The following is a 27,522-nucleotide window of genomic DNA, read 5'->3' as shown; positions in this document are numbered from 1 at the left end:
CCAACAGTAAGGATTTGTCAAAATGAATTCGAGATTTGACATAATGTAGCTATAAAATGACTTAAGCATAGAAATATATCACAGGCCAAAGATCTTAACAAGCCAACTATGCACAGAAAACATTTGAACATATATTTACATTCTCCACACAGTGACATATTGTGCTTCACTTCCTTAATACTTCCTTTGAGGTAGTCCAACAATTCCCCAAATATTCATTCTTATGCCATGCACACATCTTATGGCAGGGCCTAAATCCATGAAACAGTGGGCTGTGACGCATCACACCATGCCACAGAAAACCAGAGAGGAAGTAAACTGGACACCATTTGTGGCAGGTAGTTAAGGATATGTGGGGTAAAATGGCAGTTAAAGTTTAAGAGTGAGACAAGTCACTACACACAATGTATAGGAATTGGACAGAGAACAGTCTCAGTGGGCACATTCATAGTTTAAAGCCACTGTCATAAAATGTGGTGAAGCCATCAAGGCTTCACTTCAGCTCTTTAGGCTGAATGGCGAGTGTGCAACTTTGAAGTTTCCTGCTTAGGATGAAAGTGGTGTACTAATACACCAGTATGCCTTGAAACTTCTTACATTGTTACATGACGGTGGCAGATCACTTTCACACATGCTTACCTGTGACCATGGCCCAGTGGTCCAAACTGGTGGACAGCTGTGTGTGCTGCAGGCTTGCCTTCTGGCTGGGGTGGGCTGGGCACAGTGAGAGTCGGCCAGGACGTCTACATTGGTCTGGCTGGTTCTCTGGACACACTGGACCTGCCGCATCTGCTCCCCTCCTCCACAGCTCCGGCTGCACACCCCCCACTCTCCTACAGACCAGCTGGGACAACACAATACAAGCCTGCTGAGTCAACATGCACAGCTCCTTAATCACTTATTCAGACAGGCCTGCGGGAATTCACAAATGACACTATAACTGTACAATGACAGCGAATGCAGAAAACTCCCTGTGTTGTATCTATCTCTTCTTCAGTGGCCTCTCCAGACTTTTCTTCTTCGGAAATAAAATAGAAGGGATGTAAAACCCTAAGATGTCTAAGATAAGCTTAAATAGCCCTTAACTCATTTTCAGTAGTAAAACATCTTCTCACAGAGAAACCTAACTTCTTGGCAGACAATACCAATAATGTGATAACAAAGATGAAATAAACATGAAAATACAAGTATCCATCTCTGTGACTATAACACCAGTCTTCATATATCGCTAACTTATAAGGGCGTTGCACGCCTAACTCTTTAGGGTCTTAGACATTTGTTCAAGGTTGACTGGCTCCAGAGCTAGTCAGAACAGCCGAAACACCAGGCTTTTAAACTGTAACTTAAACCCCACTGCACAGTTCTAAACCCCCTCCTTGCCTAAACGCAGCCCGCGTTACCCCTAAAACAAAAAATCGCCACATGATTCTTTCATAATTACCTCCATTTCTACTGTACACTCTGAACAAATAGGTATGTTGGCAGTTACAAAAACTTGGATTTTTTAAGAAATTTATATTACGCATCCTTTATATTGATTCATCTGAGACACACAATCCTCTGATCGGATGAGTGCTCAGTTTAGGAAAGTTTATGTTGTTTTTAGGGCATTTTTTTCAACCCTGCGTCCGGGCATACCATATCTAATCATACCTAATCCCCAAACCTCCTATTCCTTCCCTCTTCCTCAAAGCTTCATTGTATCTATCCCCAAACTCAAGGTGCAGGCAGCTCAATCCCTCATCACAAGCGCTAACTTCACCACAATATACCCACCCGGCCTCCTAGGGTTCTACACCAAATAACCCAAAAAACATTGCTGTCAGCACATCGAGTTGTATATATTAACAGTCTAAACTTTATTTGTGCTAATTTGGTGTATCACTTGTTTGGAATGTTGTATAAGGAGGATGAGAAGAGTTTAGCTCTAACGGGCATTCTACATGCACTATTAAATCTAAATAAATTGGATGTACGGATGGAGAAGTTCCATCTGGTTTTATATATGTTATGACTTGTCAGGAGGATGAGACATGCTGTAGTATCATCAAAGGAGGATTTGAGGGAGGATAAGGGGGATGTAGAGATGAACATTTCTATTACTTTAAACATTTAACCGAGTGATCAACACATACATGTAAAATATCTAACATGCTGATATATTTATTGGCCCTTGGCGCAGAAATAGGAGCTAAATCCTCATGGTGTTATTGAATACATCACATAAATAAATGGAAGCAGACGACCAACTCAAGTCACAGCAATTTTTAGAGCCACATCGTGTCTTTCAAGAGCTAAGACATATTTGGACACATTACGCTTGCACTGTTGGCTTCAAGAGAGAGGGAATTCAATACTTCTTAATTTGTATTTTTCCATAAATATGTCAATACCTAAATTGTACAGGATTGCTATGATGTAACACACAAGCAGGTAATGGTTGTAGCTGATACCATGGATTAGAACATTTACCTACAGTATGACATCATACTGGCATACTTAATGAAATCTTATTTTGGCCCTTATACATCACTTAATTACATCTCAGATATCAGTTTCTGCAGGAGGTTGAAGGATTTTTAATGTGAGAGATGATAAAGGTAATATTAGAGCTTTAGAGCTTTAATTGATACTGAAGGTATTTGCTTATAAAATGGATTTATCACCTTAGTGACCCCACTGGCATGGCCATTGGTGTAATATAATGATTAATGCCATATCAAGTTATAGACCACCTTGTGATCTTTGCCTTTATTTGTAAGTGGGGGACGTTGGACGATGAGCAAGCCTCACACTCTCTAGACAGAAGCGCGGGGGATCAGATGTCCTGTGGACAGTGTCAGATAGTCTCTGTGGTCTAAATGACACCGTCTACATGCTCACCAGAGGCATTAAATAACTTGTGACCAGTGTTTATGTCTGTGCCACCGTGCGTGTGTTTGAGCTTTCAAGTGTACATGTCAGGGTGTTTCTGTGCTTGTATCAGTGTACGTCCACACTGCAAGAGAGAATGATATCATGCACTAAATGCGAGCGGGCATCGGAAAACTTTTTCCGTGATGTAATGCCAGTGCAGACACAGCAAAATGTATTAACTGCAGGGCCTCACAATAGTATAACCTGCAGAGATGGAACGGTGACCACAGATACCTTGTCTAGTCTGGCACGCATGTTCTGGTTGGTCCACATGTTTTGTCTCTGCTCACAGTTTATGCGTGAGGAGGGCCCACAAACTGTTAGAAACGTATTGAAAAATGTGTCCAGATGCTTGGTGAAAAAAATAAACATATGCACGTATTCTTGGACAATATGTTTCAGTTTAGTTCAACAAAAATGTTCTATACCAGGCATTTCACAGAGGTTCAACTAAAATCAGTTCTGGTTGATTAAACCATGAAACAGAACTCTAATATAGTAGGATACACAAATTAATGTGATCATCAGAAACCCACACTACAGCAACACTGTAACAATATTATATGCATCTTATGAACGTTTCATATGAAATCTGAGATATGTATACCACACTACCATGCTGCAAATAACAGAGTATAAAAGCATGGAAATAAAGCCTGGAGGTTTAGACTGAAACCAATAAGAAAAAGATGACTAATAATATTGTTACTGTGCAAATGTTCTGCTGTAACATGAGAACGCTGTTGCTTTAAATGTCTGTATTGAACATTTGCCAGAAAAGTCTGGCGGTATACAGTAAGATGTTACAAAGCGTGATGGGTAAACACACGAAGAATGAACAAAGTGATGATAATAATGGCATAAAATGTCCCTTTACCTAATAAAAGAATGTAATACATATCTGGATATTTAAATAAAATCACCTTGACAACTATTCATTTAAGAGAGACGTAATGAAATTTTAATTGATACAATAATAAGTCAGCGATAATGTGCAACAAATTGAGGTGTTGTCGTAATCAGCATTCATTTTGTATTCTTAATTTTTAAGTCTAAACAATAAAAATGAAACATAAGAATTGTAAAATGTGGTTACAATATGGTACCAATGCTTTACCTAAAAGTGTAGGGGAATCTTCCATTTTACAAATAGATCGATAAATTAGTTTAATTACCAGTTCCCAAAGACCTCCACATAAATGTGTAGTGTACTCAAACACACAAAATCGGTCAAATATAACTGAATAAAAAACATGCAAAGTAGCTCTGTAAGTGCCTTCTTCCATACTTCAATGCACACACATACATGCGCACACACACACACACACACACACACACACACACACACACACACACACACACACACACACACACACAGGCACACCTAAGCAGCCCCAGCTGTAGATATTAAAGGAGATAGGAGATGAGTGTTAACAGTTGCGAGATTACGTTACAGCCACCATTATCACTGCTTCATCAACTTAGTGTAAACACACAAATCTATTAGTGAATAAATACTGATAGGGGTGGTGGTGTGTGTAACTTTGTAAGTGGTGGAGTGTGTGAGAGGAGGTAAGAGAGAGAAAAGAAAGCTAAGTGGAAAGAAGAAATATCAGAGAGCAGTATCAACATCTGAGATTATTCATAGGTGACTTTTAAAAGATACAGTGAGGTACAAACAGACAGACAGACAGACAGACAGACAGACAGACAGACAAGCAAGCCACAGCCTCATAAATCCCTGCTGAGAGATTGGAAGTGCTGTGACCCGAGCACAACAAAGTTTAAATGACAGATATCCTTGGCTGGCTGCGTGGTGGAGTATGTGTGTGTGTGTGTGTGTGTGTGTGTGTGTGTGTGTGTGTGTGTGTGTGTGCTAGGACAGGGTTGGACAGGTCACAGAGAAACAAAGAAATCACATCAAAGTGTCCAGGCCATTAGGTACAGCTGAGCCTGAAGCCACCCAGGTAATGGACACTGCAGTTAGGTCTGTGTTACAACCAAGCTCTCACTGTGCAGAGTGTGTGTGCGTGCGTGTGTGTGTGTGTGTGTGTTTGTGTGTGTGTGTGTGTGTGTGTGTGTGTGGACTGACCTCAAAGGCTTCACCTATGCCTCTGTGTGAGAGAGACAGACAGAGGGAACCAGAGTCAGACAGTGGGATGAACAAAAACTGAGGTTAGGTACGGGGACAGAGAGAGGCCGTGCCCCTTGCACACAAGTGGCTGTGTGCGTGTGTGTGTGTGTGTGTGTGTGTGTGTGTAGAGGGGAAATGAAGCATCTGTTGAGAGATGAGTCAGCAGTTAAGTACTGACTGAAACATAAGGAAGTGGAACAATCACTGTTTCTGGCTACCAGATAATGACAATGGGATCACACACTGTAGATGGGCAGATAAAGCTTTAATTGTTTGGCTCCTCTGCATAAACCCAGAAACACTATGAGCAAGAGTTTCCCTATGTCCTCCTTGATGTATGCCCTCTTCTCTCCTTAAATGTTTAGTTTCTGACTAAGATCCATATACCAACAGGAACATAATTAAATGTTCCATTGTATGCGGCATAGACACATAATACACTACATGGATTTGGTTCACATACATTTATGTATACAGTAATATTCTCTTTTTGTTATCTGATTTTTACAAGGGTTTAATTAACAAACCAAGTTGAGACCATTCAGTGAGTCTTGTTTCAATATACTGCCATTTTTAGAGTCATAAAATGAGCTATTACAGCCTCTAAATGACATATTTTATGGTGAAATATGAGCTTTTACTGAACTTACTGTAACCCAGTGGTTCCTAAACTTTTTCTGTCATCACCCATTTGAAGGCTGAAACAATGTCATGCTCCCCCTCAAGACTAATTTGATTGCATATGTATTAATGAATAACATAACTGGGGAGATTAGTAACAAAAAGTGACAAGTTAAATGTCTATATTTCTCATTGGTTTATGTTACAGTAAGTGAAAAGTGTAAGTTAACTCTGTTAACTCTATACATATATTTAAACAAAGTAACATTTGACTGCACTTATGTCATCTTGTCATTTGACAGTCCTATTAGTTAAAATGTGTTTTTCTTTGCTGAGCTTTAATTCTACATTACAAAGTTACTAAAATGTTGTGTGGTTTTGTAAAAGAATCCTTGGTAACAGTAATTACCCCAATACAACCCAATAGTTAATAATGTAGACTGTAGGTGGAGTACAGTGGTAGCCATCCTAACATAACATTCGGGGATCTCTTTTGTCCCAAGTGCCTGACAACTCTATGGGAGCAGACGTGTTTTGCCTCGTTGGGAATAATCTGTATAGCTGGCAGTAGTGCGCTGAGCTCACAGTACCATTTTTTTTTTTAAATATAACAGTGAAAACAAAGCCGGAATGACTACATAATATACAGCTCATGAATACACATGATGACACAGTGAACCACAAACATGCCATTATTACTTAAAATGTCTGACCTAACAAAGCTCTGGAGGGACATGGCCCTCCTTTTCTGATGATTATATATGTATTTTCTGTCAACACGATCGTTACTTTATGTCAGTGAATATGAGACAGCTCTGTGGTCATCATGCTGGATTTTCCTAGGATACCTGTTCCAAAACGGAGACAGACACCAAATGAGCAAGAAGGAAAAAGAAGGCACTTGCACTGCTGTGCGGAGGAAAAATCCCCTTTAGAACAGCTGTTGGTTACTATAAAACATGAGATAAATGGCAACGTAACTGGGATTCCATGATTTCAGTGGTGATTACATAATATTGGTGCCCTGTATAATGCAGTGGCTTTTCAGCAGGTGTTGGGACATCACCAATGGAATGCAAATTAAACAAGAAGATGACTTCATGTTAGCGAGAGGGGAGATTTCAAAGAAAAGCATCCAGAACAAAAGAGAGGGAGAGATTGATTGAATCTACTTCTGGAAATGTGTGCATTAGTGTTACAGTAATAGAGTGGATTGTTTTTGATTGTTAGACTTTAGACTGCAGTGTTCACTGGGTGGAGTATAGTGGAGAAAATTGTTCCTTGGGAGTCTTGATGAAAGGGTGAGAGAGTTTGGATGGGAGTGAGCTTCATAGTAACCAAACACCACCACTGTTCCTCTGCTGCCCTGCCCTGTCTTCTTCCTCTGTTTGTGTATATGTGTGTGTGTGTGTGTGTGTGTGTGTGTGTTTGTTTGTTTGTGTGTGTTTGCCAGACAGCAGCTGATGGCCAATCATTCTACTCTTGGCAACATGATGGCAGCAACAACAGCATCATACACAATGACTGCAAGTGTCCTGTACATGTTATTTTATACTTTATATGCATAGCATCTCTAACACTCAGTTTGATTTTATTTGTTCTACTTGTTTGTCTCTCTTTCTCTTCTGTTATTTTGTATTTCATTGCTCTTTAAACTTTGCAACTAACTATATAATATTACATTTCAGGCGTTCAGCAAACACTAATAGAAAGTGACTCATAGCATTAGAGGCACTGATGTCCAGGAGCAAAGATGCAACAAGGCTTTATTGTGCCTTTCTCTGGCAATGCCTTCTAATATCGAGAAATAATGAGACTTCTTACAAAAATTTAAAAGGCTTGATGTGGCCACAACATAACAAAACAGTTTTACATGCATTGGGACAAAGTCACATTTGGACATACAACAACAGAATTCTTTTGGACATCCACAGGCAACACTGACCAAGATGAGGTCAGTGTCTCAGCTAAACCGTTCTCTGCTCGTAAATCAAGGCACAAGTTGTCAGCGGTGTCCACTTCATTTGCAAGAATCTGGCTGATATTTCAGACCACTGCAAAGAGTGTACGTGGGAATACTCAGAATAGAGGCACAGAGGAATTGACGCCTCAACAGCAGCTGTCAAAAGCCTCTAGATAAATGCTCTTGTTATTCCTTGGGAGACAGGCATCTACTATACTCTGTAACTCTCCTGCTCTATCAGTGCAGTAGTATTCCTGATAGAGGCTCAGAGTTAAGGATGTTAATGATTAACCGTTAAATCGTTAACCAGCAATAAGAATTTTGACCGATTAATACTATCAATTAAACGGTTAAAAACAATATTATTAAAACAAACCTAAAAAAGTAAATTAAAAAACGGTTTATGCATTGTAAAAGTTAACTTACTAGTGCAAACGTTGCAGTAGCATGTTGCGTTTTAAGCTCTTTTTTTTCTCTCTCTCGCTCTCTGCTGGATGGTGATCATAGCGAAGAGCTATGTGACACATGCTACTTTATCGATGACGACTGGCGGGTTAAACCAGCGGTCCTACACACAGGGTATGCCAGGCAGACACACAGCTGACAACCTTGCAGGTCGATGCGGTGGACATATGATCCGCGGACGGCTGCAGACTTGTGTCGGTCGCATAGACACACAAGCTGTTCCAGGAAAGTGGCTGCATCTGTCCACAACAATGCATGGAACATCGTGGCTGCGCGACCTGTACAAGTCTGCAAAGTATGTCCGAGTGTCCTGGACGGGTGAAGCTATCGGTGAGGAAATATTTCCTCTTCTTTTTTTTTTTAAGGATTATTTATTTAAATATTTAGTTTTTGGCATTTTTAGGCCTATGTTTTGTGCCTTGGCTAATACTTGCAGTCAGTGAACTACACAAGTATATAGGAAGTTAAATAAAAAAAAGTCTCCCCTCTCATTTAAACCAATGTTATCCCAAGAGTGTGTTTCACTGATTTGTTTTCTGGCCAGGGTTTTACCCTTCGTGACGCTGTCCAGAGCAGCACACAAGGGAGGGACATTTCCCCCACGCGTGTCTTTATGTATGTGTGTTCATACATGTCCTGCCTGTCAATGGGCGCACCACTCCCTATGATGTCTGCAGAATCGCACCACGTTGACTGATCTTTGATCCTCTGCCTTGGCTCTTGTGTGTCAGGGGTATAGACAGTGACCAAACCAACTGAGCTGAGCCAAGATCCTACAGAACCACACCCTGAAACCACAGAGCCATTAGCGGGTCTCGCTCCCACTCTCACTGTCTGCTATTATCATGCATCATAGAAAATGTGTTAGTGCCACTCTAAGTGACAGCTGTGGCATTTTACAACATTTGTGAGAAAAACCCTCTTGTCCACAGCATCCTGAATTTGAACCACAACATATGATAATATTTCGTACTTTGGTTCCCCACTGCAACTCAACCTTGAGCTTGTTTCTGGTGCACCCTTGTGGAAAGACAATTCTGAGGATCACCAGGGTTTGGATGAACCAACATGCCCCATCAATTCAGCTGGCAGTGCATTTTGCATCCAGCAGAAGACTCCTTTACAGGAGGACTGGTGTTTGTTCAAGACAGCAAATACACAGCTGACTGGGGACAGGTTGCTAACAGCTTTAGCTGCAATGTCTCTCTGTAACCCACGCATGTGTAGTGACTGAGGTTCGGATTTGACAAATTTGAAGAACACTGAGGCCAGATCTAATGGAACTTTTAAGTTTAATTCAAGCCTGTTTGTAACCGTTATCGACAACGTTCAGTTTCATTTTCATTTTTTAAAGTTTGACAAGGCAGGGTAGGCCTACAGCAATATACAAAAATTACAAAGCATAAAAACTGTCGTAGTATGTGCCACAGCGTTCCGCTCTACAAACGAAAAAATGTATTATTACATAAATAAATCTTATATTTATAACTTTTACGGTGAAACACAAAAGCAGAACACTGTATATTAATGACTGTGTGGCACATAATTCTGTAGCAGCAGTTTGCTGCACGGTAGCTGTCTCTGTTCATCTTTTCTCTCCATGCCCTTATAAATCCATAATCTATATGCTTGTTCTGTCTATTAATTATAAAAAATAGCGTAAATAGCACTTGTGTGTTTATTACTGTTTAGGCTAAATGTAGTTTAGTGTTGTGATGAAGTCAGGTTGATACACAGCCGACAGCCCTATTGGACAACTGTTAGAATTCATATTATGGCAAGAACCAATCAGCTAAGTAAAGAGAAACGAGTGGCCATCATTACTTTAACAAACGAAGGTCAGTCAGTCCGGAAAATTGCGAAAACTTTGAATGTGTGCCCAAGTGCAGTTGCAAAAACCATCAAGCGCTACAACGAAACAGGCTCACATGAGGACCGCCCCAGGAAAGGAAGACCAAGAGTCACCTCTGCTGCTGAGGATAAGTTCATCTGAGTCACCAGCCTCAGAAATCGCAAGTTAACAGCAGCTCAGATTAGAGACCAGATGAATGCCATACAGAGTTCTAGCAGCAGACACATTTCTAGAACAACTGATAAGAGGAGACTGCGCGAATCAGGGCTTCATGGTCAAATAGCTGCTAGGAAACCACTGCTAAGGAGAGGCAACAAGCAGAAGAGATTTGTTTGGGCCAAGAAACACAAGGAATGGACATTAGAAAAGGTGAACAGATGGATTCTACATGCCTGGTTCCCACCGTGAAGCATGGAGGAGGAGGTGTGATGGTGTGGGGGTGCTTTGCTGGTGACACTGTTGGGGATTTATTCAAAATTGAAGGCCTACTGAACCAGCATGGCTACCACAGCATCCTGCAGCGACATGCCATCCCATCCGGTTTGTGTTTAGTTGGACCATAATTTATTTTTCAACAGGACAATGACCCAAAACACACCTCCAGGCTGTGTAAGGGTTATTTGACCAAGAAGGAGAGTGATGGAGTGCTGTGCCAGATAACCTGGCCTCCACAGTCACTGGACCTGAACCCAATCAAGATGGTTTGGGGTGAGCTGGACCGCAGAGTGAATCTACAATGTAAATAGTCATGAAAATAAAGAAAACGCATTGAATGAGAAGGTGTGTCCAAACTTTTGGCCTGTACTGCTTTAAGCACTGAACGATTCGGTGAACAAATCTTTTGTATGAATCGTTTTAGGGAACTGATCCTAGTGATTCAGTATACTGAAAAGAATGATTTTGCCCATTTCTATCCAGCCGTGTTTCTTAAACTACAATTTGAAAAGTGATGTCTCTGGTGGGTGTTGATAGGGCCAGAGAATTGGTGTTTTGTTATGAGCTTAGGTCCCACGGGGAGACTGCATGTGAAAAGGTTTACAAGTCCTTGGCCTGCTGTATTAAACAAACACAGGAGCTAACCATTCCTGACAGTTGGTGAGGTATCATGCTGAACTGGACAAAGACACAAAGAGAATATCCAGTGGAACTTCCCCTTCTTCACCATGTCTCACACACGTTTGGCCAAAATGTTAAAGCTATTTTTCATTACACAAGAGGAAAATGTCATCATCATAGAACAGGTGCTTTATTGAGCTCGAAAAGGGTGGATAATACAGCCAGTGCTGCCTGACACCATTCATTTGCTTTATTATGAGGAGATAGTGTGGGAAGTAGTTTGGAAGAGTTGACTCAACCAATAAACAGCTCTTTTTGACACCGCATGTCAAGAAATTACAGAGCAGATGTGTAGGTGTTGTAGACCAATAACACATGACGGTCAGAAGAAGGAAGGGAAGAGGAAGGTGAAAAGGACAGAAGGTAGGAGGACAAAAGACTAAACCTGTGAACAGTGAAGTAGGATGAGAGAAAAAGGACATTAAGTCAAAGAAGAGCGAAAACTTACTGTAAAATACGATCCACCAGACCATCTCTTCACTAGCGCGGTGAGCTTAAATATCTATATCAACCTGTTTGGCTGGTGGCCCCTAAAGCTGCCTCCTCAAGTTCCAAACATGAACGTGCATGTATAGAATGTTGAGCAGTAACAGCCAACAATGTTTTTGGCTGTCACATAGCCTACGGTTCACAAAATAGCCCTTCCAGGATATGCCAATTGAACAATTGAATAATTGACATACCCCAAAGTCTAGAAGTCCAGATGGGCCAACTATTCTGTCTTTTTCCATCCAAAAGTGTGTATCAGGAAAATATGAGGAAATGTCTGTACCGTTCAAATACCATTTTCTAATGATGTCCAGATTGAGAGCTCGAGCACAGATATAGTGTTGAGGTCATTCACAAATGTTTGAAGCCACAAATTATCATTGACATCACTAAGGTTTGAGTTGAATGAGTTGTGATATTTAATTCACATAAACTCTAATCTTAACAACAAGAGTCTACGGCCACGCTAGCGGCTCTGTGAGGTTGTATATAAAACACAGCTGAGGCTGATGGGAATGTCAATAGTTTTGGCACTGGACAAATAACTTATGATTTAATTTTGACCTGCTGATAACACTGGATAACAAATCTGGCAATCACCAAAGTGATAACAATTCATACTGAGGCAGACATGAATGTCTGTACCCAATTTAATGGCAATCCATCCAATAGCTGTTGAGATATTTCACTAGGATTTATCCTGTGGACACCATGGATATCTGTAATAAATTGCTAAGCAATCCATCCAATAGCTGTCAATATATTTCACTAAACAAATACATTTTCAAACCCTAGAGGAAAAGTTATGGAATCACCAAAGTTACTACAATTCATCTTCTGGGGACCATGAATGCCTGCACACAATTTTCATCTAGATTGACTCAGTAACTACATCACCAACCATCACCACTATGACTAGCAAACACAACACTGACATATGACAGAGCAGAGAGTCTGACCTGGCGGGACATGGTTGAGTGTTGCAGGGCATCAGTCCAGTAGCTGGTCTTGATCTGGGATTGCAGTAGGACGTATTCACTTGCGCTCTCAAGTCTTTGTAGCACGCAGACTTGGTGCTCATTTGGCCTGTATAGGTGATATCAATCATTTCAGGCACATCATCATGAAAGGAGAATATCATTTTCATTTTGACTAACATAAACTATGTTAAAATAACAGTACAATAACACTGCAGTCTCATATTTACAGTAATGGATTAAAAAGTTATGGAGAGGGGTATCTTAGGTTATTGTGCACTGAAACACAGCAGTTTGACAAAAAAGGTATTGAAACTTAAAACAAAACAGCATTGTTTTGTAAGTCATATTGTGTCAAGCTCTTTGTCAGGATGCTATCAAATGTTTGCACATAATATACAGTACCTGCAATATGTGACACCTTTTTAATTTAACTGGTTTTACGCTGACATTAAAATACCTTCTAGGAAGTCAAAGGAATGTTCATGGACATTTAAACTTGTGTCTTTTTGCCACACCTCCTTCTGCATGTGTGATTTGCAAATTTTTTTTTTTGTCTCTGTAATATATGAAAACAACACATGGACAGTTTCTTTTATTAACTTTCTTTCTTTCAGATGATGACAAACGAAAAAGAAAAACAATGTTTGATGTATGAGAAACTTGAATCCCAGCTTCACAGATCCCCTGGTTGGTATTTTGCCTCAGGCATGGTCAATCTGCACATCCTAACTCATTCAGGTCAGTTAGTCAGTCACACTCTTTAATAAAGCAAACGACCCCCAACCCATCATGGCCTACAATCAGGACACAAAGAGGCGGAGGTGGTTAGGGTGCACTGCAACAGACCAGGGTGGGGAACTTTAACCTGCAGTGTCAATCAATAGGAACTCTACACTGGGGGCTTTGTTCACACTCATGAAGGCAAGCAAGTCCACACACACACACACACACACACACACACACACACACACACACACACACACACACACACACACACACACACACACACACACACACACACACACACACACACACACACACACACACACACACAAACACACACATACACTTATGTCTACTGACTTCAAGCCTCAAATCACCATGCCAGGGTCTGCCCAGGTCATTACAACAACTTTGCATTAGTTTGTGTGTGTGTCTTTGTGTGTGGAACAAAGGGCACTGGTCGAAGTCATGCATGTGTGTGCTTGCTTGCTCTAGTGTATCCATTTGTGTATGTGTGTGTGTGTGCGTGCATGTAATAGCAGGTCTTCAGTAGAACAGGAAGAGGTCCCACCAGTCCCAAACAAGAGCTACTAATGTCCCCTCAGTAATGATGGGAACGCTCCCATCTCCATTTAACCTGCAGCTAAAAGCCTTATTATGGATCAGGGAGGTCAGACTGAGCTTCAGATGCTGGCCCAGATTGATGATCAGAAGGTGATTTTTCCTTTTTCATATTAGAAGGTGATCTTTACTTTTTCATTAACGCGATAAGACTTTAAATTGTTTTAGAACTATATCTATGTTAAAAAAACCACAAACAATGATGGTACTTTTTTAACAAATAGAAGAATAGCTAACTGCACAACATATGTAATATGACAAGGGAGATGAAAAGGACAATGCCACACTTTGAACACATCAATCATTACAGCTTGGAAAAACACATTTTCACTACATTTTGGCTGTAATATGATAATGCAACTATTTTTGTCATTAACGCTTACACTTACCTTCGGCACAAGTTGCTGAGCATTGGGAGCGTATGATGGCCCATGTATAATTGTGTTTGATGTGGCTCCTTTTCTCATCAGCTTTCCTCAGAGTGTATTCCCAGCGTACACCTGGGTTCCAGCCCTGCAACAATATCTACAGGAGAAAGAATGTGGTAAGAGCAATGAGACAAAGGACAACAAAACATAGCGCAGATATATAGACAAAAGTTATCATGGGAAGTAAGAAAGTAAGTCACAGAGGAATGAAAGATGGGAAAGGGTTGTAGAAAACGTAAAAAAACAACCTAGTTGCACAAATACATACATACATTGACATAAATCTATAACATCAGTCAAAGCAACACTTTGTGTGTCCAGGGATCCTTTACCTCTATGACTAGTGTCTCATTAGTAGGGCCAGTTGATATGAGGCTCTCTGGTCTGTTGTAGGGTCTCTTGTACTCAAAAATAGCTCCAGCGATGGGGTGTCTGCCTGGCCAGTCCACCGTCCAGTGGCCGTTCAGGTAATAGCGTCTCTGGGTGTCCCTGACAGCCAGGTAGGAGCTGGACGTATTCAGTTCCATCACACGGATACTCCGAGCTCCTGCTGGGATGGTTACCACCCCATAGTACTCTGAGAAAGAGTATACAACATTAAACTACACACACGTTTTGTAGCTGTGTATGAGATATGACATGATAAAAGGCAAAAAAAATAAAAGGCAGTTGGGAAGTCCCCCAAAACCAATGAACTGAACAATTTAACTACTGGGACTTACGGTTGGTATAATGCTGCTTGGTGTACTGGCCTTTGTAGATCCTGCAGGTGGAGTTGTCTCCTTTACACACCCCACAAGCATCAGGCACAGCTGTGGAGCCCAAAACACGGTCGCAGCCCACTCTCTGTGGGAGAAAAACATCATTGCTTTTGACAAACAAGTATATTATACATAAAAAGCAACAAACTTTAAATGAGTTGAAAACTTCAATCATTTATCCCTTATGTGTTGACATGTGAACATTTTGGTTTATCACGACATTTAAGGTAGTAGTAAACCAGCACAGCGAAAGTGTCTATTGATGTTCTCCTACTGCTAAATCCACGCTCAGAATTTATAGCTCAACTTCAAACACCTTACATATGATATCATCTTCAAAGAAAATCTAGCACTAACTCCGCTACGCTTTGAAATCATTATCCAGTCAAACCCTGTTACTGTCTCGCCACTTGCCATTTAAAAGTATTACCTCACACAGTCCGTCAATACAGACATTAGAGCTGTCCTGTGAGCAGAGTGTCCCATCCTTAACTTTGCTGGCCAGGGCAAAGAAGAAATCATAGCCTTCAGCAAAGCAGTACAGCTTACACACATCTTGATCTGGGGGGAAAGAAAAATAACAACATGGGCCACAGGCAACGAGCATATTGATTGTTTAATTGTTTTCCTAAGTAATTCTAAAAATGAATGGAACATTTGTCTCACCATCCACTCTACTGTATGGCCTCCAGCTGTAGTACCACCCTCTGAACTGTTTGCCGTTGAACTCAGCACACTGCTGCGCTCTGTAGTCAGTGGCGTTGTGTGGACAATCCTCAGTGTTGCAAAGTTTGTACGACCTGGAGGAGCCCTCACAGAACTTCCCACCATATGCAGGTCTGCAGAGAAGGATTGAAAAATATATGCCTCTATTTGATGCAACATATTGCATGTTTGATATTCAGTATTTGGTTACATTTTACTTGAAGGTATCTACATACAGTGGGGGAAATAAGTATTTGACCCCTTGCTGATTTTGCAGGTTTGCCCACTTACAAAGAATGCAAAAATCTACAATTTTAATCATATGTACATTCTAACAGTGAAAGACAGAATCCCAAAGAAAATTCCAGAAAATCACATCATATGAATTTATTAAAATTGATAACCATCTGATGAGGAAAAACAAGTATTTGACCCCCTGGACAAACACCATGTTAATATTTTGTAGAAAAGCCATTATTGGCCAGCACAGATGTCAAACGGTTTTTATAGTTGGTGACAAGGTTTGTGCACATTTCGGCAGGGATGTTGGCCCACTCCTCCCTGCAGACAGCCTCCAAATCATTCAGGTTCCGAGGTTGTCGCCTGGCAACTCGAATTTTAAGCTCCCTCCAAAGATTTTCAATCGATTCAGGTCTGGAGACTGGCTAGGCCACTCCAGAACCTTGATGTGCTTCTTCTTCAGCCACTCTTTTGTTGCTTTGGCGGTGTGCTTAGGGTCGTTGTCGTGCTGAAACACCCATCCTCGACCCATCTTTAGCTCTCTCACTGAGGGAAGGAGATGTCGGTCCAGAATTCCACGATACATGGCCCCGTCCATCCTCCCCTCAATACGATGGAGTTGTCCCGTCCCCTTGGCTGAAAAGCACCCCCAAAGCACGATGTTGCCACCACCATGCTTGACGGTGGGGATGGTGTTCTTTGGGTTGTACTCTGTGTTCTTTGCCCTCCAAACACGACGAGTTGAGTTGAGGCCAAAAAGTTCTATTTTGGTCTCATCTGACCACATCACCTTCTTCCAGGCCTCTTCTGAGTCGTCCAGGTGGTGAATGGCGAACTTCATGCGGGCCTGTACATGTTTCTTCTTGAGCAGGGGGACCTTGCGTGCGCTGCAGGATTTCAATCCATGACGGCGTAGTGTGTTACCAACCGTTTCTTTTGTAACTGTGGTCCCAGCTGCCTTCAGTTGATTCATCAGTTCCCCCCCCTTGTGGTTTTGGGATGATTCCTCACCGTTCGCATGATCAGGGACACCCCACGAGGCAAGATCTTGTGTGGAGGCCCAGACCGAGGGAGATTGGCGGTGGTGTGGTGCTTCTTCCATTTCCTGATAACTGCACCGACAGTTGATCTTTTCTCTCAAGTTGCTTTCCGATTCTCTTGTAGCCCATCCCAGCCTTGTGCAGATCAACAATCTTGTCCCTGATGTCCGTAGAAAGCTCTTTGGTCTTGCCCATGGTAGTGATGTTGGATGCTGGTTGTTTGGGTGTTCACAGGTGTCTTTTATACAGGTAACGAGGTGAGGCAGGTGTATTTGATGTAGATAATTGGTTCGGATTGGGGCTGTGTCTTAAAGAAAGACTAACTGGCTTGTAGGAGCCAGAATACTTGCTGTTTGTCCAGGGGGTCAAATACTTGTTTTTCCTCATCAGATGGTTATCAATTTTAATAAATTCATATGATGTGATTTTCTGGAATTTTCTTTGGGATTCTGTCTTTCACTGTTAGAATGTACATATGATTAAAATTGTAGATTTTTGCATTCTTTGTAAGTGGGCAAACCTGCAAAATCAGCAAGGGGTCAAATACTTATTTCCCCCACTGTAAGAGTGACATGACACTGTCATGAACGAGTCATAAACATGAACAAGTTTATAAATAACAATAAACAACAAGTTTATTAATTAAATAAACGTTTATGACATAACGCTTCTTTTAGTAAGTGTCATTCGGTTTTTGTCATGACATGTTATGGTTAGGGTTAGGGTTCATGTGTCATAACTGTATCATGACACTCTTATGTCACTCTTATGTAGATAACTTCAAGTAAAGTGTTACCCAGTATTTCAACAGAATTATTATCTTCCTAATGCCGTGATTTATTCTCTAAATATGTGTGTGAGTGAGTGAGTGATGATATGTATCACTTACAGGTAATACCAGGTTGCAATGCATTAACATGACATGACAATCACCTGTGTTGCATTTGATCTGAGTGAGCAAAAGTGTGATACATTACAAATAACATTGAATTTCATTGTAATTCTGTGTGTGCCTTTGTAAAGGCTCCTCCAATCACAGGTGTATATCCCCGGGCTATGTTACTTAAAATCCCTTTCACGGTACAATTACACCTTCTATAAGCCCTCTAATCACATTGTCACTTATCTCTCTCTTGCTCTCAGATTCTCTCCCTTCATATCTCTGCATTTCATCTTTCGCTTTTTTAATCCCTTCTCTGTCATCTCTCCTAACCCCCTTTCTCTCCCCCCTTGCCTGTCTTTGTCTTCCTTACCCTCCATCACCATCTCCCTCTCTTTCTCCTCATCAGTCTCTGTCTAATTTAGCCCGCCACTTGTCAGGATCTTGGCATGACATGATAAGGAGGAGGCACTGGCATTTGGGATAGGGCCCCCTCACTGACTGGCGGAGCAAATAATCCTGAGTGACTGATGAGTAGGGGACTAAGTGAGCAGATAAGTGATCAAGTGAGAGACCCATGTGAGAGTAATCCTCACTATTTTAATCATGTGTCTTAAAATACTCTTGGCCTTGAGTTAAGCAATCACAAACATACAAAAGTACAGACCATCTCCGTACCAAAGCATAGTCACTTGATACATCTTCTGTCCTGATTACAGCAAAAAAGTGTGAGTCAAATAGTTTTTCTTAGCTAGTCAAAAACAACAACATAACACTCAGCTTTAGCGGTGGGTTTTACCCTTGTTTTAAGCTCTTTGACTACATAATTTAAACAGCATCAAGACTCCAACTAAGCGAAGGTAATTGCCTGCTGTCTCCAGCTCTATTACGACTTACTTAAAGGTGCTTTAGGTAGGATTGTGAAGATCCAGGATTTAGCCAAAAAATTTGAATATCGACAACTTCTCAGTCCCTCCTCCCTTTCCACTAAAGCCCAAAACGGTCTCCTAAGCCCCTAACCCCCACAAGGGAGAATGAATGCATGTGCATGAGCAGTGATTGACACACAGTTAGACAACCCCCTGGCCCTGATTGGTGCATCTGAACAGGGAGCGGTGGATTTTTGCAAATCACACTACCCTACAGGCTGTAGGTGGTGCCAGAGGAGCCAGATTAATTACCTGCTTCATGTAGTTCTCTCCAACATAGGGTCAGTTTCAGCAAATATGACAGAAATTTAGTTTTGTAAGTCTTACCTACTGCACCTTTAAGACATAAACATGAGAGTGGGATTGACTCTCTTAACTAACTCTTGACAAGAAAGAGCATTTCCCAAAATGTCAAACTACTCCTCTAATACCTGGGTTGCTGAGATTTGCATTTTTGTGCGGTTTTAATCTTTGCTAACATGCACTGTTGTACTTGTTTGTTCGGGACTGTTATTATATAAATCTCTACCTGGGGTTGTTGCACTGCCTCTCTCGATAGGTGACTCCGCTCTCACAGCTTCGTGAGCAGACAGACCAGGACGACCACTCTGACCACTGACCATGCTGAGGCCTCGGGCCCTCGTCACCCTGTTTCACACACTGGCCCCTACGACACCACTGAGGAAAGAGAGAGAGGAATTATGAGTGGAGAGAGGGTGGCAGAAGAAGGGAGGCACACACTAGAAAAGAGCCATAAAAGTGTCAAAAACATGCAGACTTTCCAATGTACCATGCCCTTTATCTTCTTTATGATGACTGTCTGTCAAACCACAGAAGAGTTCTGTAAGATATAGCGTTCAGGTTTAACTGCTGTCAAAAAGGTTGTGGGCCTGGTTGGTTACATACTCTCAATCTATCAGTGAAACTCCAGTTGTGCTTTTTGGACAGCCTCTACCTTGAGCTGTCATCAGCTAGAATTAACAGAGCTAAGCCAAACACACAACTGAAATGTGGAAAAACTGTCTCATACCTGACAAGGATATTCTCCAACAGTGATAGAGTGTCATATTTGCATTTCATGTTGCCCTTTTTTTCTTTATAAAAGCAGAAACAGTTAAAAATATATCTATAAAACCATGAAACAGGTTGAAATATTGCTGCCAATAATGCATAAATCAATATAGTAATGTTTCTTCACTGTTGTAAAACATCTTTTGAAACATATTTAATTCTTAAACAAAAGAATAAATATCTGCCAAAGCACTGAGATAATTAACTGTAAGCGTGGGGTATCAGCCTTTTAGTATCATATCTGGTGTCTACCTACTTTTTGAAAGAAGTGAAGCAGAACAGGCCCATTTTTACTATGCATTTTCTAAGGTTTTACCCCCACACACGACTATATACAGTATGCTGCTTCTTTTGACCCGACAAAGAGGAGGTTCAGTGGCTCACAGTTACCACCTCAGATACCACCACCCCTCTGCACAGGGACCACTCTGACCAAGTGGTTTTCCACCCATGAGCATTAATAAAGGTGTTCCATGAGACAAACAGGCAAGGCAGGAGACAAATGTTAAACTAAAAGGCAAGTAGAGTGAATTCAGTTTGTCTGTAGAGTGTACTGCATGAGATGATGGAGGTGCTACAGGACGTTCATTTCTCAAACGGCTGAATCTTTATCTCAAAAAAGGCTTAGTCATTAACCAACCAACCAACCAATCACGTTTCCCAAAAATGAGCAGTATTTTACTCAAAATCCCCAGTTGTAATGGGAGAATACTTTGCAGAATCTAGACTCACTTAAAGTAACATTATGTCACAGGCAGTTCCCTGGCACAGGATTTGTACATCAGAAGATGACATCAGTCACAATATACTCAACTGCTCGGTTTGGAGTGATCCTTTGAAAGCACAAACACACACTGTACACACAACCCACTCATGCATTAGTATTGATGGGGGGCATATACTGTCTATTCAGCTGTTCTTGTTCTCACTGTGTGTTCATGCCTGCCACGACGCACACACACACACACACACACACACACACACACACACACACACACACACACACACACACACACACACACACACACGCCCCTCCAACTAATCTCGTGGTCCTTGACTAGGAACTATAACAGCTGATTTCCCCTCAGTTTTCCCCCTGCGGCTGAATGCCACAGATTCCTAAGTGAGCCTGTCATTGTTTGTGTTCAGTTAATTGTCCCGTGGAGGGAGAGGGTGGGATCAAACCATCAAGTTCAATATATTGAGAAGCAAATGTGGATGATGGGCTGTCAGGGGAGAGAGGGTAAGAGAGAGATACTCAGCCTTGGGGGAGAATCATCTTGATAGAAGTAAGAAAAGAAACATAGAATAAATAAAGAGTACAGATTGCTTTTTGGCGCAAGCCACAATGGCATATTTTTGCCACATCAGCAACAAACCAATTGCAGCTGCTCCCTGAGGTGAAATAATGGAGGGAGACTGTGGTACCTCTATCAACAAGAGATTGTATTGACACTGTACTCAAATGAACCCAAATCTAAAACATTATAAAGTCAATCCCAACTATTTGCTTTCAAGTAGATTTATTAGTCTGAACTGGGACAAAGACATTGGTGTACAAAGACACCGTTCAAAGGAGTGCAGTGTCCCACAGTTTAAGGCCTTTGTCTTGAAACGGCCGAACTGAGTGGCAGTATCTCCACTACATAACACTAAAACACTCAATAAATGTTACTTTTATAGTAGTATCTCCATCAATTCAGCATGTTCACCTTATTAAATACGAACACTCTTTGTCGAGGTATCCCTTGGAGGGGGAATCTATGTGCGCGTCTGTGTGTGAGACATCTTTACAAGCTCTACACCTCTTATTCTAAATGTCACACAGCTGATAATAATGAGCAGCACAGTGACACACAATAACTGGGTAAACTGATGCCTATAAGGAAAAATCCACAAATTGCAGCTCAGTCTGCTGTGCAGGGAATCCGAAAGCTATGGCTTTCAATGTTCTGGTTTGAACTGTGTTGTTGGGCATATTCTCACCAAAACTGCAAACACATGTTTGCGAAAGGCTCTTGTTTGGTACCTTTTATTTGTGGATGTATTTGGTAAGATGTTGCCATGAAGCAATGTGCTGTCAACAGTGAAGTAAAAAAAAAATAAAAAATACAGAAGAAAACCACATGCTGTCCTCATTTGACGAAACAGGCGTATCAAGGGCAAACTCATTTTGGCTCCTTCGGCTAAAATGGAACAAAGGTTATCTTAGTGATGGTATGATTAAAGGGTAATTCTACCCCTTAAATGGATGGTGCATTTCTTTTCTTTGTTTTTAACAAAACCATGGTTAAAGATACACTGAAGATAGAGGTATCTAGCTACATGTCCCTGCTAGCTCCTGGAAATGTCCGTGGTATGGCCACTTGAATTAGCTCAAAGGCGATGGATAAAAAAGTCCAATAGAAATGAATGGGTTCCCATGCCAGTCATGTGATGCCACTCTTGAGGTGACAAAGCTTGTGAGCCTATCACGCGACCCCCCCCCCCCCCTCACACACACACACACACACACACACACACACACACACACACACACACACACACACACACACACACACACACACACACACGTGTTAAGTCACCATATCAGGGCCGCAGGCAGAGCCTTCAGCGGCTGGCATGAATTTAGTCTCACACTTCCTCCCAACACGGTGGCACCACAGAGCCTTGCAGATATCCTGGAACAACATGGGAGAAAGGCAGAGAGTAAGTTACACAGCACTGCTAATATATTTTTGTGCTCCACATTTCAGTAGTGGGATAATCAGTTTCCTTCATACAGCAGTTGTAAACAAAGCTAGTGATGGGAAAGACAATAAATCATAATAACATTGTTATTTTGTCACTAGAGAGCTATTAAAACATGTTGATGGAAACTTGCTGATATACAGATTGTCTGAATCTTGAGCTGGCAAGCTATCAGTGTGCAGTAACCTTGTATTTCCAAAATATTTATGCTTCAGTAGCTAGGATAACAATATTTGTATGATCCCACGGGCAATACAATGCATCAGTGAAAATAAAACATGCGTATCCATTTTTACTGCAGCAGAACAACAAATAATTACATTAAAAAACTTGCAATTAGTATTTTCATACATTTTCTTTGCCTAACAAACACTAAATCTTACAGTATGTCAGCAAAAAGTGAAACCCACACACAATATAAACCTTAGAATAAAAGAGATAATGCCATGCAATCAATAGACTTAAATTTACATGAAGTCATGGCTGTGTCTCTCAGCAGCAGTTTGAAATATTCAGATGGGAGCGCCGAGTGGTTTCCCTGCTCGCATCGCCTGAGAAACATGGTCTGCTACTTTTTAACATGTCCACTTTATTACTATCTGAATGACTATATCAGATTTTGACAACTCAATGCAGATGTTGACAGGCACCTCGGCCTCAGCTTGTTGCTGTCAAGAGCCAACGTGGAATCCATCCCAAGGCCTATTTATCCAGCTGTTTTGCTTGCTCAGGCCTTTTGTAGCAGTTAAAATGGCAGAGAGAGACAGGAAAAAGAGTAAGTGAGTGATGGAGAAAGGGAAAGACAGAGAGAGAGAGAGAGAGAGATGATGGACAGAGTGAGACAGAAACTGAGTTAAAGAGAGAAAAAGGGAAAAACACCCATGCATATCATCTTGCTCTTTGCTAGGGTAACCCAGCTCTATCTAACCACACACACCACGGAGAGTATCATTTGGCTCCTCCAGCGGTACCTTATCTTGACAACGCCTGCCAAAAAGTTTCATGAAATATGAATTCATTACACGATAAATTGCCCCGCTGAGGCCGATTCTTGTAGTGTTTTTTTATGAGTAACAAGTGTCTGACAAGACAGTGAGTATGAGCATGAGTGCTGCTTGGGGATTTTTTGGGTCCTATGCACCTTGCTACCACCAGGTGCATAAGCAAAGACAGTATAAGACCAAAAACAAAACCATGAGGGAACAATTCTCAAATATCGTATAGCTGAAATATTGCATGGATGAGCAGGCTAAGTAGGATACCATGTGCTGATATCATGGGTTCAAATCCAGCTAATAATCTCTGTGGCATTTTGAAGTCCCTTTTTCCAACTCTGTTTTCCAGCATACTTCTACATACTACTTGTGCAATAGTGTGAATGAATTGATTAAACAAAGTGTAAACATGTTGCAATTTAAAAAAAAGGTTGACACAATTTATTTTTGAAGTTTTTGAAGTACAAAAGTGATGAAAGAGAGTTACACTGATGTTACTGTTGTTATCTAATATTTTAGATTTAGATTTATAAAGTAGGACATATAGTGGAGTAGTATTTTTGTATTTTTTTAAATGGTATGTTTGATTTATCTTGCTTGACTGTGATTTAGATGTGGTAAAGACTGTTAAGTGAGACTGACTTTTTTATTTATTTTTTATTTTTTATACATTATTTGCTTGTTATTTGTTACATACATTATATATATATATATATATATATATATATATATATATATATATATATATATATTTTTTTTTTTTGTTGTTCAAAATAAAGATTTCAGTCATTCATTCATTCATACTCTTAAATAAAAAAGAAAAATCCTCAAAAGTAATGTTGAAGAAGAGAAAGAAGTCTCATTGCCAGTTCAGTTCCATACCAGTTCATCCCATGTCAAATGTTGACGCTTTTAATCAGTGAGACTGAGAACTAATTATGTCCATCACATTGGAGACAATACAGTGCATTAAAAATGTACTGTGTACTAGTGCATGTTCAGGAGTCACAAGTTCACGAGTGGCATCATACAGATAAAGTTGATAGCCTGCATTTCTTTTGTGAAATGTTGTGTTTTGCATTTCAGGACCACTGTACAATATTGCACCAATTAGTTAAAGTCTAACTGGCCAATGCTACAGTCTTACAGTTACAGATTTCTATCTGCCTGAAGGTAGACATGGTGGCCAATGTATTTTGGAATTTGTTTGCTGACATTTCCATGTATGCACACAGTGTGCAGGGCCTGCAAGGGGTCCTGGGGCAAAAGTCAGCTGTGTCAGAACAATTTCTAAAGAAATTACTATCTCAAGAAAATAAAATAAAAAAAATCCATTGACTCATGTTTTTGGAAGGGCGGGTCCATCTTCAGGTGAGTTTACCATGTTTGGACCCGTGAAGAACTCTAATCCAGATGCAAGAACACCAATAATTCAAAACATCTTTACACTGTCATTAAACATTGAAATGATCTACACCCTATCTAGACTCACAGTAAGCAGGGTATCTTAAACAGTAACATCAGCAGTAATGAGACAATGGGAGAGCAACAAGAAGAGATTCCCATTGGCAACGCTCCAGTGTATATTTAGTCATCTATCCCAGTGAGTATTATATGGGCAGAATTATATCTCACTGTTTATTTTGTGTGTGTGCGTAAGAGTACAGTATGCATGCATGTGCGTGTGTGCACATGAGGAAATACAAAACTAATCAGTAATAGTTTCTCTTTTCCTTCTTTTTTCCTTTATTCTTCCTTTTTTCCTCTACCTTATTCCCTCCATCCTTTTTCTCCATTTTTTCCTATGGAACAATTGCCACCATACCAGAGAATTACAGCATGGAATGTTTTTTTTTTTTACTTATTTTTAAATTAGTATAGGATGGCATAATTGAGTCAAAACCACTTTTACCTTCTTGAAGTCCAGAGTGCAGAGCTTGGCCTTCTCCCCAAATTGCCATTTACACTGTGTGTCTGCATCGTACAGCTCACCAGGCAGCTTTTCAGGGTACTGATACTCCTTGACTGCTCTGGGTTCATCTGATAAGCACACAGCCTGGGCAGAACTGGAGGAGAGGAAAATAAAAGAGGAAGTCATAGAAGAGTAGGTAAAGAAAAGGAGAGAGTGGAAGTGAATAGGTCAGCAGAGGACAGAAAAAGAAAGACGGGAATAAGAAAGTAAAACAAAAGAAAGCAGACTTAATCATTCATCTTTAAACAACTTTCAGTCAGTCAAAACAGACATGTAATTCAGTGCTTTATAAATATAAGGTAGCTGGTATATATAAGGCTCCATGCTGTGCACACACAAATTCCACAACAGAGAGCATAGCAGCAGTCCATGATGCTCCATTGTTTCCCACTTTGGAGAGTACTGTTAAGTGTTGCCATGGTAACATAACAAGTTGCCAAACTTAAACCCTGAAAGTAATGGTTTTAATGCATCAGAGGCTCAATTATGACAGACATTAAAAAAAAACCTTGCCCATATCGTTCATATCCTAACACCAGCGGAGGGTTTCCAATGTTAACTGATATCACTGGTTACTATACAGATATGTTTTACAGCTTATACACTGCAGTCAAGGGAATATAATACAGAAATATGGTGGAAAGAGCATGAAAAGGCAAAATATGTTGGAAAGGTTCATCGTGCTAGTGAGTGGTCATGATTGCTTTAGCAGAGTATATGTGTGTGTGTGTGTGTGTGTGTGTGTGTGTTTGTGTGTGTCTGATCGCTTTATGGGTCCTATGTGTCTACAGAGAACAATGGCTGTTCTTCAAGTGCAATATTCTGATATTATTCACATAATAACGTTTCTGAAAAATACATTACATTTACAGTGTACACACATCAGCAGGCGCACAAGTAAGGGGCGTGGACAAGCATGCACGCAGGCAGTCACTCACACGTGAAATTACAAGCTCAACGTAGCTCCGTACAGATTCCCTTTAGAGCAGCTCTTTTTTTTTACATTCAATGATGGCACTGGAAGAGGTTTAGGACAAAATGTTTATTTCCAAAATGTAAGCTGTAAGCACTGAACACCACGGGATTATCATCAGCTGGGGATATAAAAAATAGATACAAATAAAAAATAAAATAAATAAGAAAAGCACCCATTCTTTTCTGCAGATCTCCTGACTCATCTCTTCCAGATAAAAAATATTATTTTATATTCACCACAGAGTTTTGGTACATCAAACACAAAGACAAAGTGTGGCACATAAAATGGTCAATTGTAGGAATTTCTCATGGAAGCGAGATATAACGTGTTAATCTGTGAGCTTTAGAGATCACTGATTAATACAAATGTTGCTACCTTTGTACATAGGCTAGCTGTTGTCTGCTGTTTTCGGTCTATATGCTAAGCTAACCAGATAACCACCTGCTGGGTCCAGCCACATACTTATCAAACAGACTTGAGCGCTATCGATCCTCTTGACAAAAAAAAGCAAACGTCCCAAAATGTCACAAGTGGAGCTTCTACAAGAGACACAGATATGTCTCCTCAGATGTTCGCTAGAATGAGACCAAAGAGCCAAACTGTGTCCATTGTAGCATGTCTGACCCTGGGAAAAGAAATTGGACTTCAAGAGAATCTTGTAACTTTTATGTATCACTGACTTTCTAAAGGGGTTCACGAGTGCTCACAAAAACCAAAACAACTTCAAGTGGCTTTGAAGGAGATTTTGCTTCCCCTGCCATGAAAAGTTGTCCATCCATTCTAGGCATGACAAAGAGGTCCGATAAAGCATCTAACTATACATACAGTGTTGGCACAGATCTCTCTGTCATAGCTGACTGAGGAGAGGCAGATTTAGAGTGAGTGTGATGTAAA

The 27,522-nt window shown here is 40.7% G+C and overlaps 1 protein-coding gene across 1 annotated transcript in view; it reads right to left on the bottom strand.

Annotated features, from left to right (window-relative positions):
- The window catches only part of adamts16 (ADAM metallopeptidase with thrombospondin type 1 motif, 16), a 55,167-nt gene that overhangs the window by 3,337 nt on the left and 24,308 nt on the right, over window positions 1-27,522 (bottom strand). The window contains exons 10-19 of the mRNA XM_028580515.1: window positions 25,593-25,746; window positions 22,520-22,615; window positions 19,393-19,541; window positions 15,736-15,908; window positions 15,500-15,630; window positions 15,031-15,154; window positions 14,641-14,885; window positions 14,270-14,405; window positions 12,516-12,642; window positions 640-844 (exon numbers count right to left, since the gene is read on the bottom strand). Coding sequence (XP_028436316.1) covers window positions 640-844; window positions 12,516-12,642; window positions 14,270-14,405; window positions 14,641-14,885; window positions 15,031-15,154; window positions 15,500-15,630; window positions 15,736-15,908; window positions 19,393-19,541; window positions 22,520-22,615; window positions 25,593-25,746 — 1,540 coding nt within the window. The remainder of the gene's footprint in view (window positions 1-639; window positions 845-12,515; window positions 12,643-14,269; window positions 14,406-14,640; window positions 14,886-15,030; window positions 15,155-15,499; window positions 15,631-15,735; window positions 15,909-19,392; window positions 19,542-22,519; window positions 22,616-25,592; window positions 25,747-27,522) is intronic.

This window comes from Perca flavescens, chromosome 6, assembly GCF_004354835.1.
Source record: "Perca flavescens isolate YP-PL-M2 chromosome 6, PFLA_1.0, whole genome shotgun sequence".
NCBI lineage: Eukaryota > Metazoa > Chordata > Actinopteri > Perciformes > Percidae > Perca > Perca flavescens.
Note: the sequence above shows the minus strand (reverse complement) of the source record. Positions and strands in the feature narration are given on the sequence as shown.